Genomic DNA, 26,332 nt, shown 5'->3' on the forward strand with positions numbered 1-26,332 from the left:
CCTTTCCAACAGATGGTGAATTCCTGTGTGCCACTCCTTTTAGATCTCTTCCTCTGTCTTCTTACAGTGGGTTCAAGCTCTTCTGTTTCAAAGTTTGTCTCGGCCCCTCTCTTTTACTGCTTGGCTCTGCTCAGACTTGCCTTTAGTCTGCCTCTGTGCAGGAGCCGTTGTGCTGCTGTCCAGCACTGACCTTTCCTGGGCCAGGATGGCCCTGAAACCTGACACCAGAAATAGTAAGAAGCAATTCTGTACGTCTGTTCTTGCAGTTCTTTCTTGGGAGCACTGCAGGAGCAGGAAACTTTACTTCACACCATTGATAGCAGCAATGTACAGAGCATTACGAATATCCTCCCATGATACACAGTTTCTGGTTGAGAAGACAGGAGCTTATAAATGGTAGCAAATATTCACACTGGACATGGATTTTTGTTTGTAAAAGAGTTGGGTTTGGTGTCTCCCAGCTTAATCCATGGGCGGAGTTTTAAATGGTTTAGCTTGTTATTGGTTTTGGTTTTGAACAAACCACTGGAACTGTAGTTGATTAGTCACAAGACTAATTTCTCTTGGAACAGCAAGGTTTATATTGGCACACAAATAGAGATGCTATCAGAAATTCATTGTGTGGCATTTGCGTAACTTGATAGCAGTCAGTTCCATCTGCAGTTTCAAAACACATCAGAATTGTCATATTCTTAATGTATATACTGAATTCAGAAACAGATTCAGAGTGTGCAGTTAAACAAATTCTTCAAATTAAAAAATGTATTATTCCAAAACCATGTGCTGAGTCAGCATGGCTTAATCACCATAACTTCTACCCACAGTGTGTGATGCAAGATTAGCCACATCACACTAGAATGTTTTATTTGAAATTCCAGCCAAACATGGTTTGTTGATATGTGGGATTTTTAGGCCTGTAATAAATGGCCATATTTATTTGTAGGGTCAATGGGTACTGTAAGTTACAAGGTCCTCTGCATACAGTAGTGTGACAACATGAATGAGTTGTGAGTTGTTTATAATTAGTTACAAAGGAGAATGATGCTGGCTGGCCTTTAGACTTCGACATTCCAAGATTCCAATAGTTGGGGACTCAGGTAGACAAACCTGTGCATGTTTTATGAGCTATTACTGCTTGTGCTACCTAGGGAGTGCTGTACTGCTGAGGGGTTTACACTGACTTCTTTAACTCAATTCAGTAGCTGTTTCATTAAACTTTCACAGCTTTTACATCTGAAGTTATCTATGAGTTAAGTACATAGCCATTAAACTGTCCACCTAGTTTACAGTGATGCTTCCAAGTTGATTACATGGCAGTATATTTAGATTCTGTGTTTCTTGGGGCAGGAGTTTTGAGGCCCTTATAGAGCACTTGGCTGAAGCATTCCTGAAAAGACCTCCACTGACTTTGACATGTGCAAGACTTCACCCATGACTTTTGTTGTAAAGGGTAGTTGTACTTACTAAAGCTCAGTTATTCAATTAATACCTTGATTTGTTCTGATAATGAAAATATTGTGATATCTCCCATTTGGAGGGATTTCGTATAATTTCATTTTGTCTTTTCAAAGAGTAGATTTTTTTTTAATACTTCATATGGTCATTCTGCTACTGCTGTAGGGTTTTGTTTTGTGGATCTTTGTAAGTGCTTTGTAACAAGTTTATTTTTGCTCTGGGTGTGGTTTGTTATTTATAGTAGAAATATTCTGTATATGCTATAAACCCTCCATGCCAGCTATTTTGCACATACAAACAATACTGAGCTAGAAGCAGCATGTGATAAAGCAGATAGGTCCAATTGTGATTCTCTTATGCTAAGTTGGATGTTCTGTTATAGAGCAGATTTCCTGTCTTTAATCATAGACTGGGTGTTACCTTGTACTCCTGCTGTCATTTACTGTTCTTTTCTTTGTTCAGCAGCAGATGAACTTGACCTCTGTTCGGTTTAACTCAAACCAAACTCTGCCCATTTCTTTGTCTTTGTTTCCCCTCACTCCACCAGTGGCTGCTCTTTGAGAACCCGTGATGTGAAATTACTATTTCCTATGAGTTTGTTTCAGAAACATCTAATGGTTAACTGAGTGATGCTCTTGTCCAGTCTGAGAAATCAACATTTTAGAAGCAATTTTGAACTATACATTGATATTTTATTGATGCTACACTGTTTCATATTAGCAATTTTATTTTCAGTTGTCTAGTGCAAATGAAGGGCTGCACACATGGGCTTGAACTGCTGTTGGGTTTGGTTTTACTAATTGTGATGCTTGCAGAAGAACTTGGTGTTATCCCAACCTGTTACAAAGATACATTATTAACGTGACTTTCCATTTTCCCCAAATTGTTTTGATGTTTTGTTGTCTAATCTCCTAGTGCTTATACTGTAAAAACTCATTGTTCCCTCTAAGTTGATTGTAAAAGTTTTCAGTTAGGTAGTGCTTAGGTATTATTTTTTACAACTGTGGATTAAATGTTAAAAAAACTAAATAGGTGGACTACATATTTGGAAAAGATTTCAAAAGTATCTCCAAAGACAGTTGGGAAATCCTCCATACTGGAGGTTTTATTCTAGCATCTTCCTCTCCATTTCCAGTCCCTCTGCAGTCCCACAGGTTCTAATTTAGTTTGTCAACATGTACTTGTGACCTAAAGCTAAAAAAAATCCTTCTAAGGACCAGGAGAGAAGAAAGACCTCCTGAAAAGTTCTGAACTTCTGAAAAAGCTTATAAACAGTCTTGAAGCTGATAGGAAAAGAAAAGAAAGTTTGAGTTCTCAATTTGGAGGAAGCATTTTGAGGGGGTTTGTTGGTTTCTCCAAGAGGACTCCCCTTCATTCCAAACACAGAAGTGCTTTCACAAGCAGATTTGGTCAAACATTTCAGTTGTAGAACGAATCCTAATTATTTCTAAACATAAGAGCAAGATTCTTCTTGAAAGCTAATGCTGTGGTTAGAATGTACACAGCAGTTCAAAATGATGGCCATCTTTTAAAATCTAACACAAATGCTTAGTAAGAACAACACAATGGTGCTTTCTATTTATTGCAGCCTGGAAACAAATTTTGTTATTACAGTAGCAACCAGAAAATAAGGTCTCCATTTTGCTGGATATTACACAAACATAGTAATAAATGATTATTTCTCTAAAGAATTTACAATCTAAGCATGTAAGCATGTATGGGAACATACTGTAACATTTCTTTAATAATACTAAATTAAAATTTTGAAGCAAATTCATATTTGTTGAATCTCTTAAATTTCATTAATGATGGCAGATCTTTGTAATTCCTGGGTTCTGTTACACATTTTGAAATGGGATATCCCATTCTAATGGAAGATGAATATAATATATGTGTATATACAGTCTATATATTCAGTATATATAATTTGATCATAACATGATTTCAGGGAATGTTCTCAGGGTATGTAAAATGCACACTTAAAATATTTGTTACATTGTTTTTGATGCAAAAATTATACAGAGGTTGTTTCTGTCTCTTTCTAGATTGTGGTTACTTGTAAAGCTTTTCAGAGTTAAATTTAAGCATTCTTAAAACACTCATAATGCACAATGAGAAAACAGCTTCAATCTCTGTGCCAGCAGGCTCCCCACTGAATTTGCAAAACTTAGCTATTTTCCAAGCACTGTTTTCAGTAGTTCACAACCTTAAATGTTCTCAGAAGTAGCAGTCATAAATTTCAGCAAACCGTGTCCTCCCAGACCCTTCCAAAAGTCCAAAGCAGAGCTGTAGCCTTGTGCAAAGGTCACAAGATGAGGGCAGTTGTACTGATCCTAAGAAGATTAGATTGCATGTCCTGACTGCTAGGATACTGGGAGAGAGTGCAGGGCTTCCTGAGGGTCCTCAGCTGGGCAGTGGCTGGTGCAGTTTGGTGTGGCACTTGCTTCTGGACTACTATAGTCCTAGGAGCAAAAGTAAAAATTATTCTCTTCTAAATGTCTTGAACAAATCATGGCAATCTTTTTCACATTTGGGGACCATTATCTGAGTGTCCCCAGATCTTTATCTCTGGGAGAATACAAGAGAAACTACTAACTCAGTGGTTTCTGCTATGGGAGATGGGATGGGCAAATTTGGATATCTTGCGAGGAATTTGCTACCAGTGAGTGTCTCTCCCAGCCCTTGGAAAGAGCCAGGTCAAACTTCACAGCACTTGAGATGTGTATGTTCCCCTTTGTGCAGAAGAAATCCTGGTGGCAGCAGTAGGACACTGCCCTGGAAGAAGGATTTTATGTATTTATTTTCCTGTTTGTAATATCTGTAATTTTAAGAGCTCTTGAGAAGGATGCAAGAGTGAATCTGCTTGGGTAGCTTTGCTTCCATTTTGCTGTGTTTTTTGACACAGCAACTGGAAACTGTCTGTGTGCTGTCTGAATAAAGACTTGTCATGTGCTGCTGGTTACAGATGTTTGACAAGCTTCAGCCTGATGCCACCACAGTGCTTTGGACATTTTACAAGTGAGAATACTAAGGCAGAAAACTTCCTGAAATATAGTGTTGTCAGATTTATTTGTTTTCTAATTTAAAAAAAGGAAAAAATAATAGCTGGTGTTCATTCTTTGTTCTTGAAAACTATAGTTACAGCAATATTTAATTCCCTTTACTCAGCTTTGTGGATTTTTTGGCTGTTTATTTCATCCTGTGTTCATGGTGCTGTCTTGTTTCTTTTCATGTTTTGTTGGACTAGGCAGAACTGCTATAACTGCACAGGGACCAAAGGAGCAGCTTTCATGTACTTACATATTTAGAGTTTGTCGGTTCTGATTTCTGGACCTCATTCTTGGGATGAAGTTGCTGTCTGGAATCTAGACAGGGTATCTTAGATTTCCTTCCTTGGTGCATGTGTGGCTGACTAGAATAGAAGTAAGTTCAAGATGCACTTTCTTTCAGGTGGATGCCCTTCATGCTGCTGTTAACAAAGTGCAGAGTACCTTGGAGGTGATTCTTGTGCAACTGCAGGGAAAACACAGATAGTGTTTTCTTCCCTCAGACCTTAGAAAGCAGGTTTTGCCATCCCATTAATTTGTGTTGATTGATACAGGCAGGGTGCCAGAAGGCTTTATCTATTGTTTATTAGATTGATGAGAGAAAGCCTGACAGAAAGCTGGAATTGGTGTTATCTGCCTTTAGGCTTCTTAAATTCTGGTGGCTGTTGAGGCAGGTGCTTATAGGCAGCCTAAGGAATAGTGCAAGTGCAAATATAAAGAAGCATAGCAAATTGAAGTCTTCAGGTGTTGTGGTCTCCAGGAAGTGGAATACAGAAATCCAAATGTTACCAGGAAATCAGATTGAAAAATGCCTGCCTACCTATCTTCACCTTTGGTGCAGTTAAAGACCTATGGATATCATAACACTTCAAAAAATTGCACTCCTGTATTTGATTCTGGGTCAGGTGTTACCAAATTCTGATAGCAGAGGATTACGGTTTGCTGTATGGGATAAAAGATTATTTAAGAAATAATTTTAATCTAAGTTAATAAAGAGAGACTAAATAATTCTTGTAAAATATTGCAGGCTTAGAGTTTATATGTATTTCCTTGGGAAAATACACTATTCTGCTGGAAGGGTCTGAAAAGAAGATGGCTAGGTTGGGTTTTGCCTCACTTTTGGGCAGAGAAGATAGCCCAATAGCATCCACCAAGGGTGATGTACTTCAGTAATTTTTAAGTCTTGGCCTAAAATGTCTGCTTTCTGAAAGGTCTTTCAGTCAGTGTCTTCTGTCTGCAGAGATGTCAAGGCTCCTCTTCTCAAAGGAACTGGTTGCTCATTGGTATCAGTTTCACCTTTTATCTTCTTCCAAGCTCAGCAGAAATTTTTTATTCTGAAGAAAGATTGCACCAGCTCACTAAGGACTTGTTTTCTTTAAAGATGAAGTTTGAATTGCTGTTATCTTGGTACCCAAATTAAATTTTTTTTTTACATTCTTGCCCACTGGAAGAATGCAGAATTCTGCTGATAGCAAAACCAGCTCTGAGTTTGTAGATCTGAGCAAGTCACAGAAGACTAAACAGGATAGGGGCAGATAAGGAGTGAGGTGTAATTCTTTCTTTCTAACTATATTGAATTTCTAGGGATAAAATCAAAGTCTGCACTTGTCCTTACACACAAAATTGGGATGCTTTTCCATGCTTATCTTCAATCCTTTATTCTAGGCTGATTCTAAAACAATCTGTTCTTAATTTTTACCATGATGTCAATTTAAGAACTTCTCCTAAATACATCCCACAGCTTCTCAAATGCTAAAAAAAAAAATCTGTAAAGTAAATATTTAAAAGTTCTGCCCAGTGTCTACCAGCTGTTTTGTGTGCTGAGACATCTGCATTTGGAGATAGTTGTCTGCCCTTGAGTTTAAAGCCCATTGCTGCTGTGTAAAAATTGCACAGGTGGAGATGGACTGTTTCAGTTACTGAGGCTCAAAGTTCCCAAACACCTACCTGTTATTTTAGAAACCTCTTAGTGATATCTTTACCTTCACCATACGGATGCTGTTCACTTATTGGCTGTTTGTAAAACACTTTTGTCTGTTTAAAATACTATTGTGAACCAGCATGTGAGGGAAAAACCACGACACAGACAGAGACAGCAGGGCAGATCAGCTTCTGACACTTGCAGTGCACTGCATGACAGGAAGCGAGAGCAAACTGTGTGGCTGCATGGGGAGGAGTTCCTGCCGAAAACTGAGGGACAGACAAGACACAGGGACTCCTTTGTAGCAAAAACATTCCACTGTCACACTGAAAATTGAGAAACCTGCTAAAATCTGAGCACGATACAAAATAACTCATGGTGTGGTGCTGCTTATTTGTGCATCATCAGGTAAGCGTGAATCGGGATCGTGGAACTTTTTATTGCTTGTGTGTAAGTTGGAATTGAACAGATACTCCTTCCAAGCATGCCAGGATTTAAGATTGGGTATTGATTAAACCAAAATGTTGCTTGGCAGGAGTGTTTCCTTGTGTAAGGAAAGAAATTTTCTAAAGGTTGAGGTATTCCCAGTGGGATGGAGGACAGTTTATTTTTCTCTCTGTATTGGTCGTTTGCTGCTGCAGGGTGATGGGTTTAGGTCTTTGCTTCTACTTATCTGTCATACCCATGTAAACATCTCTGCCTCAGTCTCCTAGCCTGAAAATGTGAATTTTAGCTAATGCTAGGGCTTAAAGAGGAATATTTATAGCAAGATGTGTTATTGTCTCCATTGTCAAAGTGAAAGCTGTAACACATCCTACTTACACTGTATTTACAACGCGGGACGATTCTGCTCTGTAGCTTGTGGATGTTATCACGTGGAAAACTGGGTTATGGACACTGCAGTGTGGAGAGATGTGGACAGAAAAGTAGCAAGGTCGATAATAACTGTAGAAAATACAGCCTTTGAGGGAGGTTTAAAATATTCAGTGCATCTTGTGTATAGAAAAACAAGATGATATTAGATGTGAGTATAGGTTTATCTGAGTATGTGTGAACAATTACAAAGTGGGCACTAGTTCTCTGTATTTGCCAAGTGCAGCATGGGAATAAATGGGCTTTTGTCATGGCAAGAGAGATTCAGGTTAGATATTTTGGGGATAAATGCTTTCTGATTGTCATGTTCATAAAGAGTAGAACAAAGTATAGAGTTAAAAACTGTCATTTCACACTGCTGTATAAAAACTTTCCTGTCTTACATGTTGTAGTGGTTAGCATTTAGTATTTGGTTGTTCTTAATGATGTGTGTTGAGCTTTGATTTTGGACTGTTAATATGTGAATGAGAGTAGCCCATTAGAGACACCAGTGAACAGATGTTATCTCAGATTTTGCAGCTCCAGCACCAGTTTACAGCATCCTTTCTTGGAAAACTTGAAAAAATCCTCTCATTTAGGAATCCAAGTTATTTCAAAATATTTGTGCATATGTTGACTAAAACTGTACTTTGAAGTTCTCAGAAATATGTGATCAAGGTGGGGGGCTGTAGTGCAAGGCAAATCAGGGATATGGAAACCTTATGGCTCTACGACACCTGATAGGAAGGTGCAGCCAGGGGGGGTCAGTCTCTTCTCCCAGGTTGAACAAGTGACAGGACAAGAGGAAAGAGCCTCAAGTTGCACCTAGGAAGGTTTAGATTGGATATTAAGGAAAGTTTCTTCACTAAAAGCACTGTCAAGCACCGGAATGGGCTGCCTAGGCCAGCGGTGGAATCACCATCCCCGGAGGTGTTTAAAAGCCATGTAGCTGTGGCACTGAGGGACATGAGTTAGTGGTGGCTTGGCAGTGCTGAGTTAATGGTTGGACTTAGTGATCTTAGAGGGATTTTCCAGCCTAAGGGATTCTGTGACTTGATGTTCAAGAGCCTGTGTGCCCTGCAAGTGCACAAAACCTTTAAGGATAGAGTTAGAGCATTAAAACACCCCAACTTTGATTATTCTTGCTTTTACAACCAATCCTATGCTAAACTCCCTCAGCACAAACATACAAGGCCAGGAGCTGCAAATTCATCACCTCAGCTTGCCGAAGACTAAGGAATCCAGGGACTGTTTGCATGCTGACTGGTTATATTACTTGGAGACATACAGAACTGGATCTGACAGATCCCAGCTGAAAAGTGTTTGAAAGAAGAACAGAAGCTGAATCTAAATAGTGTATGGACTCTTTTACATTGCATCTTATTTTTTATTTATATACTAGGTGAGTTTAAAATCATTAGATATTGATTGTGTTAATTAGAAGTATAATTTATGTAGGAGTGTTCAGATTCTGGCTGAGAAAGGATTATCATGTAACAAAAAACTCCTGTAGACAAGAAATAAATGTGCCCTATTTAACTGAATTTGGTTTGGACTTTACTGTAAAGTTTGCAAAAGTTTCAGTGTATTTAACTGTTCTAGATTCCAGTTACTGGTCCTCTCCCCTGTCTTCCAAAAAGGGGAAGGAAGAAGGTTAAATAAAGACAAAGTAAATACCAGTCCTCAAACAAAGCTGTGCTAATCCTTGTCCTTACAGCATCCCGTACATGCACACCCATTTCCTGTTGTTAATGTTAAACACATTGAATATAACTTTCATTTCATTGTTCGCTTCAGTGTTCCTTTTACATTATGTTGACCGGAAAATCTCCAGTCCATCACAACAAGCAGTGCAGAGGCAGAGCCTCTGGCTGTGGTGAGAGGAGGCTGCCAAGGAGCTGCCATAGTGGCCTCCAGAGATGTGATGACTCCTGGGAGTGCTTGAAAAGTGTGAAAGTCATCAGTGGCAGAGATCACCTCACCTCCGTTGCAGTTTTTGCTGTGCTGTAACAGAGCAGAGTCTGATTTTTTTTGTTTGTTTTCTTTGGAATATCAGGAACAAGGAAGTCCTGTTCCTAGCACTGGTATCCAGGGCTCCTGTCAGCTGAGCGTGTGCCGGGTGGGAAGTTGGACTGTCCACGCTGTGTCCCAGGCTCAGTGCAGACTGTGCAGTCAGGTCATCTCTGGCCATTTCTCCTTAAAAGCAATAAGGTTTAAAGATTTTGTGTCACTCTCGAGAAAATGAAACCTGAAATGTCTCTGGTATTCCAAACAGGAGAGGACTATGGAAATATACATGGAAACCATTTTTATTGTAACACTACAGAATTTTTGTTTGCGATATGATGGAAAGTGTCTAATCCCACATGAGGCTTACTCTTTTTTTCAGTATTGTTTTGACTTGAGGCTGGGTAGTGCAACACCACTGCTGTCTCTTCTAGTTCTCTTCTGAGCTCTGCTTGGTGGGATTATAGCCCATCACTTGTGGCAGGAAATGTTAAATTTGTGATTATTCAACTAACCTTAACAGAAGGTTATTAATCTTTTGCTTAGTAATCAAGCTGGATCCAAGGCATATTTCATTAACTGCGTAATAACACCAGGTGAGAAAAATGCAGGTTTTTAGGCATTCCTCTTATATTAGGAAGACTAAACTGAATTTTTTAACTTTTCTGTTTTCTGGCTGTGTCATCTGTTAAATGTTTGGAAATATTTTAAACTAGCCAGGAGAATTGAAACATTGAAGCAGTCCAGTTTGTAGTTTTTTCTTTCGTCCTACCTCCCTTTTTGCATTCCTCTTAACATCTGTTTTGTACTATTTGTGCCTCATCTCTGGACTCTGTCCTGATTGAGTCCTCTGTACTCTGGTGTAACTAACTGGGAACTTGATAATTTTGAGATCATTTGAATGTGATTTGAGATGGAAGCAGTGAAAACTTGAAAGAGATCTTATAACACAGGAGCACCAGCAGATGGAATTTTTGGAGTCATTAGAAGAATAAATATGGTCTTAGCAAGTGGTGCTTTTCAGGGATTTTTGAAGAGAGATCCATGTGTTGGTTGGATGGGTGTGGATGCACTGACAAAGTACAGAGGAAAAAGTATGAGAATTGTAATGTCTGAATATTCTTTTAAACCTACCAGCTTCTGTACATGTTAGAGATGTAAGAATTAGAAGGGTGCTTAGAGGTGCACATCTATATTTGCATATATACTTGTGGATGTTGCTGATAAAAAGTTACTTACACATCAAGAGAATTTATAGGCTAACTGGATTTTAAAAAAAGTTGTATAAAAACAGTGTGACACATGGAAGTCTGGATTATTGTTGTGATTTGATGTATTTCTATAAAGAAATGATGTGCTCCTGTCTTATTCCGAGCTGCTTCAACACCAGCTGTGATTCCTAGGGCATAAAGCCATCATCAGGCTTTGGGTGGGAAGGTTCCTTGTAGGTGTAGAGGTGTTCTCAGCTGGCTCAGAAGATACTGATTGCTTTCTAAAATGAAAAGAAAAAAAAATCCTGTAATAATGCTTCTTTTCATGCAGACATAATCCACCCCTTGGAGTGTGGTTTAAACCTGGCCCATGATGTTTGACTTTTTATTAAGTATTTGATCAGTTTCCTCCTGTCCTTCCACATTAATCCCTTTTGATTTTATTTTTGCTCTATCTGATCTCTTCAAATTGTTTGCCTTTAGGTAGTTTTGTTTTTTAATTTAGTCTGATACAGATATTGAACCTGATAAAAATGTACCATAAAGTAGAGAGGAACCTAAAGCCCAGAGCAGTGAATCCCTTCCTGCCTTTTTCTCAACAGTAAAAATTATACAAAACTTTGTTAGCTAAATGGTATTCCCTTTTCTGTATTATTGCAAATGTGTGTGTATATATAGATATATACACACTTGTTATATGTATGTATGTATACATTATGTGTGTGCGTGTAGGTATATATATGCATTTCAACTTACTTGCATTTTTTTAAATAATAAAACTCTATTATTTGAGTTATTTTGTTCCAATTAGTAGTATTGAAGTGTGTTCAGGTGTATGTTCTGGAAAGACTGTTTTAAAAAAACATTTTCATATGAAAACAATCTGAAATGCAGACTAATTGAACGGCTTCTAATTTTTCTTTGGTTTGGACTTTTTGTTTTGGGGACATAGGAAAAGTCTGTTTCATTAGAATAGATTTCTGTATGAAAAAAAAGATTAAAGCTTTTTAGTGTTTGGTTTTGAAATGAAACTGTCTCTGACTAAGAAGGTCTTAAGGGTATGATGTGCCTATGCAAATACATTATCTTGAACTGTTATTTATTTTGATACCAGTCTGTGTGCAGACATATTTCTAAGCATTTAGAATGGAGAGATGATTTAACAAAAGTCAGCAGCTCTTCTGAAAAGCATTTCCTCCCCCATTACAGGATGGGTTTTGTCAAGCTATTTTTGTGCATCTTTGCATTTCATCTCCCAGGTGGTAAAGTATAAATCTGTGGTATAAACCCTGTGATGGAGACTATGTTAATCCAGCCTTCCTTATAACAATAAGGAATAATGTCTTACTGCTCTAATTCCTTTAATGAAATCAATACTTTAATATAAAATTTGATATCTTACCTTCTCATCTCCTGTGAGATAATTATGGAAAGCAACCCTTTCCTGCTGTGTTAAGGTCAGGAAGTCCTGTCTCTGTAACTGTAAGCTCAGCCTTTTGGGCAACAGTATCACAAACACTAGGATTTGAAATTATGATAGAAAAAGCTTTTTCAGCCCAGAGGTGTGTGTTCAGATGCAGGTAATGCACCTGTATGGTCAGTCAGAGAACACAGATATGTTTCTCACTAGAACGTGAGAATAGTATCACCAGATACTATTTTCATGCAGGTGTGTACCCATTTTTTAAGGCCTCTAAATACTGTGCAAAAAAAAAGTTATGTAACATTTCTCACCAGAACGTGTTACTGCTACTATTTTCATGCAGGTGTGTACCCATTTTTTAAGGCCTCTAAATACTGTGCAAAAAAAAGTTATGTAAGTGTTCTAATCTTTCCTGTTTTCCCAACAAGGCAAACAGCATAATAACATTTTTCAATTTAGTTTGGTTTGTGTCCATACAAATTCTAATAAAGAGATGCTCTGTGGTGAGATGGCATTTGCCCATTGCTCATGGCCCATTGTGGGGTTAGCAGGGTGTCCAGTGGTCAGTGTGTCACACCCTGCTGCAGTGGGACACTCATGTCAGAGTGTGCAGGGGATGGGGAGGGAGCAGGGCTGGAGTGAGGACAGAGCCTGCTGTGCTTCCTCACCCAGCCCTGGGCTCTGCCAGAGCCTGCTGCACCCAGCTGAGCCTCTGGGCTGCTGTGGTGAGAGCTTTGTGTTGCTTCATGTGCCGTGTGAGTTAAAACATAAAATGGAGAGCAAGAATCAAGGGGGGATTTTGTGGGAGATTCAGGGGTCAGTTGCATTGTGCTATGACAGCTGAGGCAGGACTTGTAACCCCTTTGGGGAAAAGATCTTCACAAAGAGCAGGGATTAATTTAATGAGCACCTTATGCTCCCTGCACAATATCCACTGCAATCTTTGCTTCTAATCCACTTATTATGGGCAAAGAAATTTATCTATGGTCTAGTAACTCAATTATTGGGGTTTTTTTTTGCCATGGAGTTCTGCCTCCCACTTATACAGTGATAATACCCCTTGAAACTCTCAGAAATATTAAATCATTAATCTTGTCTGCAGTGGTTAATATTTAACAATTTCTATTCAAAATGACTGGTGTTGCATAACCACTGAGGCTTACAGAGAACATAACAAGTATAATATTTGCAAGCTTCCAGATAACATTTCATATTCAGTCACTTTTATATTAAGTGTGTGGTACTTTTCAGTAAGTAGAAGATCTAAAATAGTGAGGAATGATCCTTTGATTAGCACAGTGAAGTATGAGGTAGAGCAAGAGATCTGTTTTGTGGAGGCTGTCCCAGACTAACTCAATATGTAATTGCTTTTCCTACACTTGACTTTTGTCTTTTCATTGCTTTTGGTCTGTACATCACAGTTGATACTGATTTGTTCCTCAGAAGTATATTGATGTTTAGTTATATAACAAAAAGGTTGCCTCTAAATAAGATGCTAGTATTTTAATTCCTGCTGACTCCCTTTTGTGCTGTGCTTTACCTGAATAGCCTTGCCATGGATGCTTGTCCTTTGGCCATGATACCTCTGTGTTGTGGACCCAGAAATGTGCTTTAAATGCAGCAGTTAGAGCCCACACATAGTTGTGTAACCTTCCCTCTGCAGTAAAACCATCTCTTACCTCATTCAAGTTCACTTTAATGCTGTAGCCTTGCCTATTACTTCATATTACATAATTTATAGTCTCAATCCACTTTCCTTACAGTTGGCCAGTGTTGGAAGTGCCACCTTCTTTGTTAATCTGTAACCCTGTGACTGCAGTAAGAATCTTATAGTTGGTTGTTTAACAAAGGAACTGCCCATTTGTTGTGTGTGTGGTCATTTGTCACACTCCATTAGCAGAGAAATCAAGTGTCAGATGTCAGACCTAAAGCAGCACCATCCCAAGCTGTGGATGCAGTTGCATCCTGTGCATCCATGCACTGGAAGCATCAGTTTGTGTAGACTCAGGTACACCAGGTCCATGCACAATTTTAATTTATCCTTCTCTTGTAGAAAGCTGTATTCCAAATCCAAATGCCCTTCATTTTTAGTTAACTTGTGTCCACTGATGGAGTGGAATCAGTATATGATTTTTTGAGTACAAATGAGTGATGCATGCATTTGGGCCCCAGAATTCTAATTAGGTTTGAAGAACAGTCTGCAACATGTTCTAGTCAGCAACTAGAATCTTAGGAGATGTTACTCTCTGGGCAAAGTACTGACCTGACAGATCTCATCCCTGGTTTGTGTTTTTCACTACGAATTCACATTTGCTAACCCTAGAATAGTAATTCAAGCTAGTTCATCCTGTGGGGAAAAAAATCAAACCTTATAGACTGATAGAGGATAAGCAAAGATAGTCAGTATTATTCCAGGTATTTCTATTCATAGCTCAGTGTGGTCTGGTCCAGAAATTTCTGTGTTCTAGTCAGTCCTTTAACTTGTTGCTAATAATCCATATTGTAGCAGTAAAAGGGATTTGATTGTGCTTACTCTGAGGGTGAAGAATTGCTTTCATAAAACACTTCTCACTGTGTAATGTGGTGACAGAACTTGTGGTCCTGTTTCTGGACAATAATGATACTAAAACACAGCTGCTGACTTTGAAATTATTGTTTAAAAAAAGGTATCAGCAGTTATTTTCTGAAAAAGAAGCAAAATTGTATTTAAATGAGTCAAAGATCTGCTGAAAATCAGTGAATAAACATAAAAGATTTCAAAACCAAGGGTTTCGTTTTAAAAGAGTATGAAATCAAAACTTCTGGATTTTGTGATAAATATTCCTTATCTTTTCTTGTCAAAGAAACATTTCTCAGAAACCATATGCTTGACCTTGTAGATTTGAAATTGTTTCATTGGCTTCATAAGAGCTGGGGGCATGGACACTGGGGATGGGGGGATACAATTTTTCTACCTTTTTTTTTTTAATAAGAAATACCTTCATTGTGTGCAGCTTCTACCTTTTAGCTGAGCTTTGGACATCCCATAAGCTATGAACTCTGTATGGCATCTCTCTGGGGTTTTTGGTTTCTAAATTGCTCATCTTTGACTTTTGTAGACTGGAAACTAAATCCCAGCTATAAGTATGTGTTATTGCTTATCTCTGGTTGACACTGGAAGACAACACAGCTGGATAAATAGGAGCCATGTATTCTGTGACTTCTCTTGTTTCCTGAAGCTTCCTGGCCTGGTAGACAACGCAGACCTCTGTTAAATGACATTTCACACGTATTTGAAGTGCATGAAGATTAATCTTGTGGTGAACCTGTGAAGTGACACAAGGGAGGGCTTGCCATTTGCAAACCCAAAACCTGAATATGGAGCAGAATGCAATCACTGACGTAGAGAGTGAAACCCTAACATACACTAATGTGATTCCTGCAGTACATTTCACCTTTTATATTGACTGTCTGCAGATAGGACTTGATTGCTGAAGGTAGCCTTTGAAAAATCTTAAGTATAGGCTTTCAGCACAAAAGATGAGTTTCTCCTCCTGGCAGTCTTATTGGATACAAAAGTTTGTATCAAGTGCCAAAGTACGGTTTCCAAGATGGAATAATTGCTTACGCTTTTAGTTAGAAGTAAGTTTCTCAACTATCTGAGCAGAAAAGGAACAGCATTTAATTCACTATGTGCTAATAGGTAGCTTTTCAACTCGTGAAAAGGGAGTTTATATTCACGTACATGGTGATTATAATGATAATGAGAGTTAGTTAAATATATATACACATAAATATATGTATATGACATCATGATGTATGCTTGTCTCGGGATCAAGTCAAAGGCAGTTGGTATTGTTCATCAAAACTGAGCTTTCTTTTCATTTTGCTTTATAGAAAAAACGGAAACAGAGTACTCAAGATGAAGATACAATCAGTATCTGCAGCCTGGATTCAAGTGTGAGTAATTTAATTTTCTTTTTTACCCTGCCTCTCTACCCCCAAAACTAAAATATGGCTGTTAGGAGTATTCTGAAATAAACCTCTTCCATCTTCTTAGCTGCATTGTTTTCATACAAAGCATGAATAACTTGTTCTGTTTGTTATGAAAAAAAGTTTATTATATTACTTCTCTCATTTTCTGTATTAAACCTTTAAAAGAAAAATTATGTCATAATGACAGTTTATTTTAAAGCATTGAATCTCTTATTAGTAAATAATTAATGATAAAAGGACTTTGTGAATGCAGGATTTAAATATAGACCTTTTATACTGTTGAATGGGTGTATGAGAAATTCCATTTCAGTTGTCAGTGCTGGTTAATGCAAGCTGTAAGAACCAAATTCTTTCTGTTGATTATGGTGGATGTTGAATCAAAGTATTAATGAGGGTAATTATGCAATAAACAGCAATGTGTGTTGTTTTTCCTGTAAACTTGTGATGTAAAGGTACACTTGAAGTTATAGTTTCAAATCCCTGGAATTAAAATAAAGGTAGGAAAATTTGCCATTCCTTCTGTTCAATGTTTTCATCAATATTTCTGCAGTGTTCTGTTTACAGTCAGCTGTTGAACCAGTTTTCCTTTTCTGTAGACCTCTCATGTAGTACTGACAGAAAAAATAGTGGAAAAAATAGAGAAAAAACACTGCTTCTTTTAGCAGGTTTTTGTTTTTTGTTTTTTGTTTTTTTCTTTTTAGCAAGTGTCACACCTAGTGCTGTGGTTTCTTTAATGATCAGATGTTAATTTTGGTTTGAAGTATACCTGTTCTTTGAAGCATTAATTACATTTAAGGGCTCACCTGCCTGGATGGCTGCAGACAAACAAAAGCTCTTGCAAGCACTTCAAGTGAGCTGGGTAGAATCCAGCACTATTCTGGAAATCATAAACCCACAGTAGCCTGACCTTGTCTGTGATAATATTTTAATGTTAGTTCATCCCATCAGACCTTACATTGGGCCCAACTTCAAAGGAATTTTTATTCCTTTAAAGGCATTCGAAAGGAATTGTTGTTCTTCAGGGAAGATTGGAAATTGTTGACTATTTATTATTATTTTGGACAAATTGATCATTTTTAGATGCTTAACTCTCATCTGGGATGGAAAATGCTGGGTTTAACTATTTTAATGTGTCTGGAAAAAATGTGTATTTCACTCTTCAGTGATTAAGACAATTATGTAAAATTTCCTTGCGTAGAATCTGTTACACTGCTGTAGAAATTCTTGATGAATATAGCTAATCCTTTGACTAATAGCTAAGGATTTAAATTCTGCTTGAAGGGGACAATTTCTGCTAATAGATTTCCTGGAGGAGGGTGTTCTAATGTGATCTGATCTTAGCTCTGAGTTTGCTCCACAGAAATACAGACAGAGCACTGAGCAAAGTGAGGTTTATGGTTTTCTGATGAGCAATAGATACAACAATAACAATAGCATTTGCAGTTATTAAATAACACTTAAAATTTATAAAATATTATTTTCTTGGTATTGCTTTTCTGTGTAACCATTATTATTGCCAAAACAAACATGAATCTGAGAAGAGATAAAGTAATTCACTAAACATTGATCTGTAAGACAATGACTAGTAAAAGCATTGAATTTAGATTTTCATTAAAAGATTTGTAAAACCCTATTTTAGAGGGATCTTGTCAATAAAATTTGTGAAGGGCTGTTAAGAAAACTCTTCCCACTGTCATCAAGGCATAATTTCACTGTTTAAATGTAAATGCATGTATTAGAAAATAGGGTTGAGAGATAAATGAGTGAAGAAGTTTGAATCTTTGCTTACAGTGCTTCAGAATCACTCAGGTCAATAGGGTGGGGAATATCCCATGAGGATATAAAAGGTATGCATTGTATCTTGAAGAATGATCAGTTTATTTAAATGTACAATTTATGTAAACACTAGTTGATTTATCTTTTTCTGCTTGAGATAACTTCAAGTTTGTCACCCCTTTTTTTCTGCTACTGGGAAGTGCTGATTGGTTTATGCTGTACAGATGATTTTGTCTCTTGTGTCTCTGAGGCTTTCTTTGCCCTGAACTCTTGCACATTGCAATACTGCAGGTTCCTGTTCAGCATGGGGTACTTACTGTGCCCTCCCTGCTGACAGGATTTGCTGTTAAGGCCAGTTTGCCTTTGGCTGTGACAGGAGACTTAAACTGTCATGGTGACTGACTTGGAGAGGGTAGGTGCCTTTGGTTAAGAAATGAGCCTGGCATGTGAATTTAGAACAACACCCTCAGGTTTTTAAACTTCAGGTAATGGTTCAAGTGTGCCCATCAAAACCAGGTGCTGTTGACATTAAAACAAGTTGGGCAGGAAGAGTTCACATTTTCTCCTGGCTTGTGTTCCTGCCCATTACATTATCAGCCCCCCAGGTAAAGGAGGACTATCACCTTTGTGAGCCTGCTAGACATAGGAAATAAACTTTTATTTTTCCTTTCACATCATATTTTTCTTATGATTAATGATAAAAACAGTGCTGAGAATGCAACTAGACTGAATACCAAGTGTCTCGTGTTTTTGGGAAACATTGGAGGGTCTTCTATTTGCACTGAGGAATGTTGTGGCACAAAAGGGATGGCTGAAATCTGGCAGTCCATGGCTGAATAGTTACCTGTAAAAGCATTTTGTTCTCTGTGTGTCCTTAAATGCTATTTATATTGAGTAGAGATGTCATTTTGTGTTTTGGGCTTTGATTTTAGAGCCATAGCTCATATTATAGGTAATTCAATATTTCTGTTACAAGGCAGAAAGTTGGCTGTCTTTTGTTCTCATGTTTGTGATGGCAAATTTCAAAAAGAAGGAAAATGTCAAAAATAATCAGTTCATACTTCACAGAAACCAGCTGTGGTGGTGTTATGCAAGGTCACTTTTCCTTTCTCTGTTGCCTCACATACAGAGTAACTTATTCCCAAAAATGGAGAGGGGGCTGAAGAAAAGAGTGAGAAGAAGTGTATAGAATAATTAAAAGTTCGGAACAGTTTCTGTTTAAAAAACAGTCAAATATACTGGAACTTATATAAACTGAATTCAAATATCCTGGGAACAAATTGGCACATGATTAGTTCCATGAGAAGTGGTCCGTGTAAGGTTATTCCTTCTCTTGGTTAGGACTAAGGACACAAAATAAAGCTGTTTGTAGGTTCCTACCAAAACAAAAGTGATGCCATTTCACCTACTACACCAGTGGCACAATTCTGGCACAGGGTGTTGTGGATACCAGAGGTTTTGCAGGAGTTCAGAAAACAAATAGGGTAAATTCACAGAAGAAAAAACTGCCAAGAGCTGTTAGGCTGAGTGAAGCCATCCATCTGAAGAAGCTCTTGAAGCTGCATATTTCTGAGTTTGGGTGAGCAAACTACATGTCTGTCACTAGGTGTTTACTCTGCTTTCACATGAACAGCTTTTTTTCACTATTGCTAGGGAAATGGTGCTGGCCTGAGGTCCATCTTTAGCCTGTCATGGCCATTCTCAGGAGACTTTGATTAGTCAATGCAATCCTTCCTTTCTTCCAAGCAACAACAATTTTGAAATTACTTAATTGGAGTGTTTGGATTACAGCATGATGTAAATAATTAAATGTTCAGATTCTTTTGTCTAGCAACTCTCCTTTGCCCTGAAAAGATGTGCCAAATGGTTTATATGTATATCTTCAATGAATGTATTTATTTTCCAGGCCTAAGAATATGAAAATTTGAATGTGTGTGTTCCCTATTATGTATTCAGATTTTCAGTGGGATAATGATAGATCATTAAATTTTTACAGATAATAAAATATCTCAAGCTGTGTAATAAAACTGGCTATTTCTTATTAAATATTGTATATATATAACAAATCAGTATATTAGCTCCCTGTGCAGCACACTGTCTGGTTTGCATGAGGTGATTGACTCCTGGTCTGGCCAGTTCTGCAGCTCCCTGAGCTGCTGATGTAGAAAGCTGGTGCTGCCTTCACTCTGTGCTGGTTTCACAGGCATCACCTCAGGGATGCACCTCATTTTTGTGCTTGGCAATGGAAAGATCTGGCCAGCTTTACTGCCTAACATTGCAGGTTGTGTAAATGTATCTGGTGGCCACCTTTGTCCAGGAGAGGGTGGGGGTGGCAAAGAAAGAGGCTATTAACTATTTAATGACTGGATTACTTCATACCTTGGAAAGCCACATCCATATGGGTCTCCTGCCAATTACATCATCATGTGTCTACAATCCTCTTATAAAAATAGATCTAAATTTTTTTTCTATGACTGACCATTGCCAGACATACCTGTCTTTTCCAGGGGAATAAGTCATACTGACAGAATTTCCTTTCACAGGAAACACTGCTTGGAGCTTTGCTGACTCAGGACAAGGACTGGTAACCTAAGCATGTTAAATGATCTTTGTATTTGTTTAGTGATCTGGACTGGCATTGATGCTTCAGGAGTTGATAAACTGGCTTATTAAACTAACTGGTTGGACTTGGCTCATTTTATTGCCAGCTTAAATAAGTGGATTTGCAAATCTCCTCAATGTCAAATAGTTTGTGATAACTTGTGACAGATGTGGCCAGCAGACTGTGAGGGCTGGGTGCATGAATGTACAGGGCCACAGCGGTCGGAAGTTTATTTAAAGGGAAATCTGTCTAATATCTGACATGGCTTTGTTCATGTTGGCCTCCACTGGGAGGCTTAACTCAGTCAATGGACTTCAGTCTGTCCAGTTAACTCAGCCAGTGATGTTTCATGCTTGTGCTCTTAGAATGATGATGCTTATTGAGCTGCATCTGCATAATGATTTACAGACATTATGTAATCAACCTGGCTTACATAAACTTCAGATTTTATTGCTATCCCTTTAAAGGCTGGGGAATTGGGGCAGGTAAAATGAGACAGCTTTAGTGATAATAGAGGGCAAAGTATTTTTTGTATTTAAAACACCTCAATGAGCCCTGCTCTATATTCCTCCTGTTGCAAACATTTTCTCCTTAGTTAAATTCTGAGCAGCTTCTGGATTATTTCTGCTTTTGCTCCTTGTTGCTGCTGTGACTTTTGTTCTTTCCTCATAACCCAGCTTTGCAATGTGCTTCTTCTTTCAGTGCAATCTTCTCGTGAGCCTGGTGCAGCACTAGAGGGTTGTGCTCCTTACTCAGGCACAGACAGCTGCTTCTTTCTTGTATTCCATAGCTATTAAATAGAGTTAATATATCCCACTGAGCAAAGTGGTGGTGAACACTGTTATCTGGAGATTATTGCACAGAGCACTCAGCAAGGTACTTAACAGCACTGCATTTTTAATGGCTGCTGTAAGGAGGTAACTGCGCAGTTGAAATCTTGGAATGGTGATGATTCCGTGTGCTTCATATGTCTGAACTCTAAAATCATAAGTAACTCAGGAGATTTCCAGAAGAAGAAGCTGGTAAAACCTAATACAAAACTTGGGCTTTTCAGAATAAAATGGTACTGGAGCAAAATTCCATCCAGAAAAAGAATCAGATCAGTGGTGTGCAGTTCTCCTCTGCAATTGGTTGTATGCAGATTTGTTGTAAACTCATGGAAGTTGCTCTTGTTGTTATATTGAGAAGGAACATACAACAAATACATGATGAACTAGACATGTAAAACAGTTTCATAAAGAAGAGCTATTTATTTCTATTATATGGAACAGTTATCATTACTGAAAATTAAGCTCTGCCAAATAGTCACTTACCATTGAGTGAACTGGAAATGTCTTATTGCTCATCTGTCTACTTGCACGTTAATAATGCATGTCCCAGTATAAAATACAAATGAAAAGGTACCCATACTTAAGCTACATTTGCATACACTAGACCAGAGTTCATTAATTTTGATTGCTTTTAGTGCAAAGTGATCATTTATTATGTATTTGATAGTCAATATAGCTGAAACATTATTTGACCTAATTAAACTTAATTTAAATTCAATTATATTTGATTGCTAAGGTATGGCAAGCTAGCTTTATAAGCTTAGAGAGGATTACTTCCACATCAGCTTATCAGAGTCAAGATAATTAAAATAGATATTGTATCTGGATCTTTTATTTCTCTAAACTGTGGTCTGTTGCATGTTCATAGTATAAAAGGCCTTCAGCTTGCCCAGTAAGATGTATACAATATGTTTGAATTATTCATAACCTTTGAATATTGCTCTGCAGCAGGGTGGTCAGTGCTCATCTGGATTCAGACTTTATTATACAGTGACTATTCTTAATCCATTATTAATCCCTCATATGATTGTCATAGGCTACACCCTCTGCTGCTGGCATTATTTGGAGTAATGTTCTGCATCTTAAGGCTGTGTCTTGTTATTTTCTTGCTATTTCTCATTAGATAAGGCCTACAATGCTCTATTGGAAAAAATGTGTAAATTGCTGGTCAGGCTGCATTTTTCCCCCTCTGCATTCTAGTATGGTCTCAGAGTTCCTGTGTAGTTATACAATTACTCTTTATTTATGCAAACAACTTCTCAGAATTTGGCTAATTTTTCCAGTAAATCTCAAGGATTATTTTGATGAAGACAGCAAATATGTGATGAACTTTGTGATGAGCATCTTCAGTGCCAATCTGCCTGTACAAATATGCCAAACCTTTGGAAACACACACCAAACATTCTTGAAACATACTTGGGAATTGAGTAAGAAAATGTATCTCTTGTATGTATTCACCCAGTTTCTAGAAATTAAAGCTGGTCTATAGATACCTTAAATGAAGTATGATCATTAAAACTAACTTTTTTAATGGTTTAGCTCAAACTATAACACTATCTTAGTCACAAGTCACTGTTGTGACTTGCTGGCATCTATTTGTCTGCTCCTATTTAAATTCATGTGCAAGGCATTATTTGATACAACATCATAAATTTGTTTTATATACAGTTTCCTTTCCTTTGAAATTCTGTATTTATACAGTTCTTGGCATTCTGCAGTCTCTGAGGGGGAAGTAAAGCCATAAATGGTTTTGTTGAGGAACTTGTTGGGGAAATTTTGTTGGGGAACTTCTTGGTTCCTAGAAAATTATTTTTCTTCAAATTTTTTTCCTGATGAGGCATGCTCAGTGTTACTGTTCTGAAACTGAAATGTGTATCACTGTGGAGCAAGAAAGATGTGGTAAAACCCCAAACCTGATGGTTTTCAGACTGAAAGCAATCTCTTTTACTTTTGCCATAGAGTTTAGTTATTGATCAAGTCTTAGATAATGATAAAGTCTTGGGAACTGTGGAAGGCTTCTGATAAAAATCTGGAAACAGGTTATACCAATTCTTAGGTGAGGTGCCAATTTTTTCTTCCCTTGGCTATACTGACAAAAGAGAAGAGAAGGAGCTAAGGTTTTGCCTCCAAAGCAGAAAGGTTTCATCAAAAGCATCCACTCAGTCTGTGGACTTAGCTCTCAATAGCAGCAAATTACCTCAGTGAGAAATATATGAGATGGAAAATAACTTTATCTTCAGAAATATGAAGATTTTGTGATTCTTATGATACTTGCATGTAACACCATTTATCTTTCTGATTCAGTCAAAAGTAGTGTACATAAGTCTGTGTTCTATTTCAAAGCATTGGTTTGTGTAGTAATAACAGTGTAATTTATGATATTCTACATAACAGAAAATGGCAACTGAAGTTAGAATTCTTTAATGTTCTGTATCTTAATTAATTCAGTTTAAATTACTTTTGGGTTACAAAAACAGGCTTGACATTTGCTTATTTTCCACAAGGCAAATTGGGAGCATTTGTGAACTGAAATTAGCCAGATGTTATTGGCAGCTATGAAGTTGGATATCTGTTAAGCAATGTGTGTGGAGGTTGGTTTGATGAAGGCTTGCAGAGGAGGTTTTCATAATGAAATTGAATAAAGTAATGAGTTACTGTAATTTGGTTTATTTAGAGGTCAAAATGAACCCTTATATTAGTTCTATAGAGATAAATAACGTATAATGCCATACATTTTTTAAAATTAAGTTTTATACATCATTATTGGTAACTGTATTTTAAATTGAATTTATAATACCAACTGTGCAGACATAATTTGTAAAAAAAATGAAGGCACCATGTAAGCAATATGCTGTGTGTGGCCTGGAGCCAAAGAGTTGAGGTTTTTCAAGTTATGTTAAACTTTTGACTGAAGCAGTCTACCTATATTTATTCTGTGGAAGAAGGAAAGGATGGCCCATTCATCCTCAGATAATATCCACTGGCAGTGCCTGACATAGTCCAGTGCTTACTGAAGTCTTGAGTGGAAGCCAAGTCAGGACTGATTGAATTAGCATGGCTGTATAGTTAAAGTCCATAAATTTTTGCAATGCCAGCTACATTTTGGCTGTGCCTCTAGAAGTGACCAACCATAACAGGAAATGAAGTTGGTACATAAATACAGCAGGATGCCTCTCTACATCATAGCATCAGGACAGGCCTTGTAAGGGCGTTGTTCCATCCATCTCCTGGTGGATGAATTAAATGATAATGAAATTATTCATTACAGATAGTTTTGCATGGTCTTTTTTAGAATCCTCTACTACTCCTGCAGGCAATCCAGCCTAAAGCTTCTCAGTCTATTGTTAGCAAGGTTTCCTAGTCACAAACCAGTAAGGCACTATCTTACACCACATGTGAGCATTCAGATCAGTATAAAATCCCCTGAACAGGTATGGGCAGGGGATCCTGTATGGTACTTTTACTGTAGCCAGGACCTACAGAAAACCACTTCTTTCAGATGAAGCCTTTTCCTTAGGTAGGTCAGAGGAGGTATTTTTGTTTCAGCTAATGTGAAGCTAAAGTAATTTTATCAATATGTTGAGATGATTTTCATTAAATAATAGATAACATCTGCTTCTATCTTTTGAAGGAACCTCTAATGCTAGGTTTGTGTTTTTTAAAGCAGGCTGCATCTTAGCAGGAAAGTCATTATCAAATGACTTCTTCAGCAAGAGCTTAGCAACAAGGAAAACAAAGACAAGCTTACTGTTAAAATTTTTCTAGTAGGTACTTCCTAATTTAAGCTGGTGAAAGTAGTTTTAAAAAAAAAAGAGATAAGAAGTTTCACTCAGATATTTGTGGTTACATGGTCTGTTTGGCTTGTTTTTATTCCCTCACAAGCATTAAGTTTTCTGTGTACCCTTCAGTGGATTATTGGACTTCTCTCTTGATCAGATCCTTATCTGAAAAATGCAACAAATCTGTGTTTGTTTTCCTGACCTGCTTTGAGACCAAAGCACAGAAATTCCTGGGGGAGTGTTCTGTACTGCAATTGGAAGGGTACATCCCAATGCAGGCTGCCAGCCAAGGCCACTCCAGTGCAGAGCAGTGTAGGGAGACATAAGCAGGTGAATCTTACCACAGAGAAGTGTAACATGATTTGTCATAAAAGTTTCATATAATCTTAGAATGCTGTGGTAATGCCACAATAATCCTAGAAAATTATCTCTGCATAGCAGTGATTTTTCAATACATTTGGTAGCCTTTAGGTCCTCTTATCTCTTAGGGAAAAAAAAAATTATTGTTTTTTCTATCACTCTGTTATCACTGTAACTCTGTAAGCAGGACAGCTGAAGGGTATCTGCTTACAGCTGCTGGCTCTGTCACACACCTGCACCCTGCTCCCTTTCCATGCTGTGGGAAGCAGCCAGGAGGGAGGAGCTCCCAGCAAGTAGAAGCTTAAAAAGTGTTTCTACATGCTCTAAGAGTATTTTACAAAAAAACCTAATGGTGTTTTTTACAAGTGTATGAATGTGTTTGTCAATAGAATATTAGCATGTCACCTCTGCTGCTGCTGAACAAAACTGCAGAAAAAAGGGAACTAAAACTTGCAGAGTAATACTCTTGGTGGTTTAGATATACCCACTAACATACAGAAGGCTGAACAACAGTATTTTGTAAAGTCATCCCACCTGGATGGGGACAGAACATCGCTAGTGGTAATTTATGAGATATTTACCTTTATTTGAACTTCTTCATTTACATGACTCCAAAAATTAGTCAGCAAAAAATTTGCTGTAAACCTGCAAGGTTCATTCGCACAGTTCTGCAGGAAAAAATGTAAACCTGCTGCTATATTAGAGGATTTTTCATTTATTTCCTCTATATTCTCTTACACAGTTCTGCATTTGCAGGAAAAAATGTAAACCTATGTAAACCTATGCTGCTATATTAGAGGATTTTTCATTTATTTCCTCTATATTCTCTTCTGTTTTATCTGCGATATATATCAGCCATTAGTTGGATTAAAAGGTCAATTTTAAAATTGATCTGTTAATTCTTAAACAAGAATTGTTAAGATTGTTATTGTTTATAACAATCTAGCTGGTATTTTTTACCACTGTTCTTAAAGAAACAATACAATACTGAAAGGATTTGACTTTGTCTTGGGAAATGTTCAGACTTTCATCTACTATTTTTGTACATAAAATACGTTATTTAAACTGTATATATTTGCTTTGTACTTGTGGTA

The 26,332-nt window shown here is 37.6% G+C and overlaps 1 protein-coding gene across 2 annotated transcripts in view; it reads left to right on the forward strand.

Moving 5' to 3' along the window:
* Positions 1 to 26,332, forward strand: part of ARHGEF3 (Rho guanine nucleotide exchange factor 3) — a 106,232-nt gene that overhangs the window by 39,532 nt on the left and 40,368 nt on the right. Inside the window, exons 1-2 of one of the 2 annotated variants that reach the window (XM_041464952.1) lie at positions 6,714 to 6,831; positions 15,793 to 15,855. In XM_041464952.1, the coding sequence (XP_041320886.1) occupies positions 6,799 to 6,831; positions 15,793 to 15,855 (96 nt within the window). In that variant the 5' untranslated portion in view covers positions 6,714 to 6,798. Of the gene's footprint in view, positions 1 to 6,713; positions 6,832 to 15,792; positions 15,856 to 26,332 lie in introns of those variants that run through there. The other variant, XM_041464932.1, reaches the window with a different exon arrangement.

Source organism: Pyrgilauda ruficollis, unplaced genomic scaffold (assembly GCF_017590135.1).
Source record: "Pyrgilauda ruficollis isolate IOZ18807 unplaced genomic scaffold, ASM1759013v1 scaffold10, whole genome shotgun sequence".
NCBI classification, from domain to species: domain Eukaryota; kingdom Metazoa; phylum Chordata; class Aves; order Passeriformes; family Passeridae; genus Pyrgilauda; species Pyrgilauda ruficollis.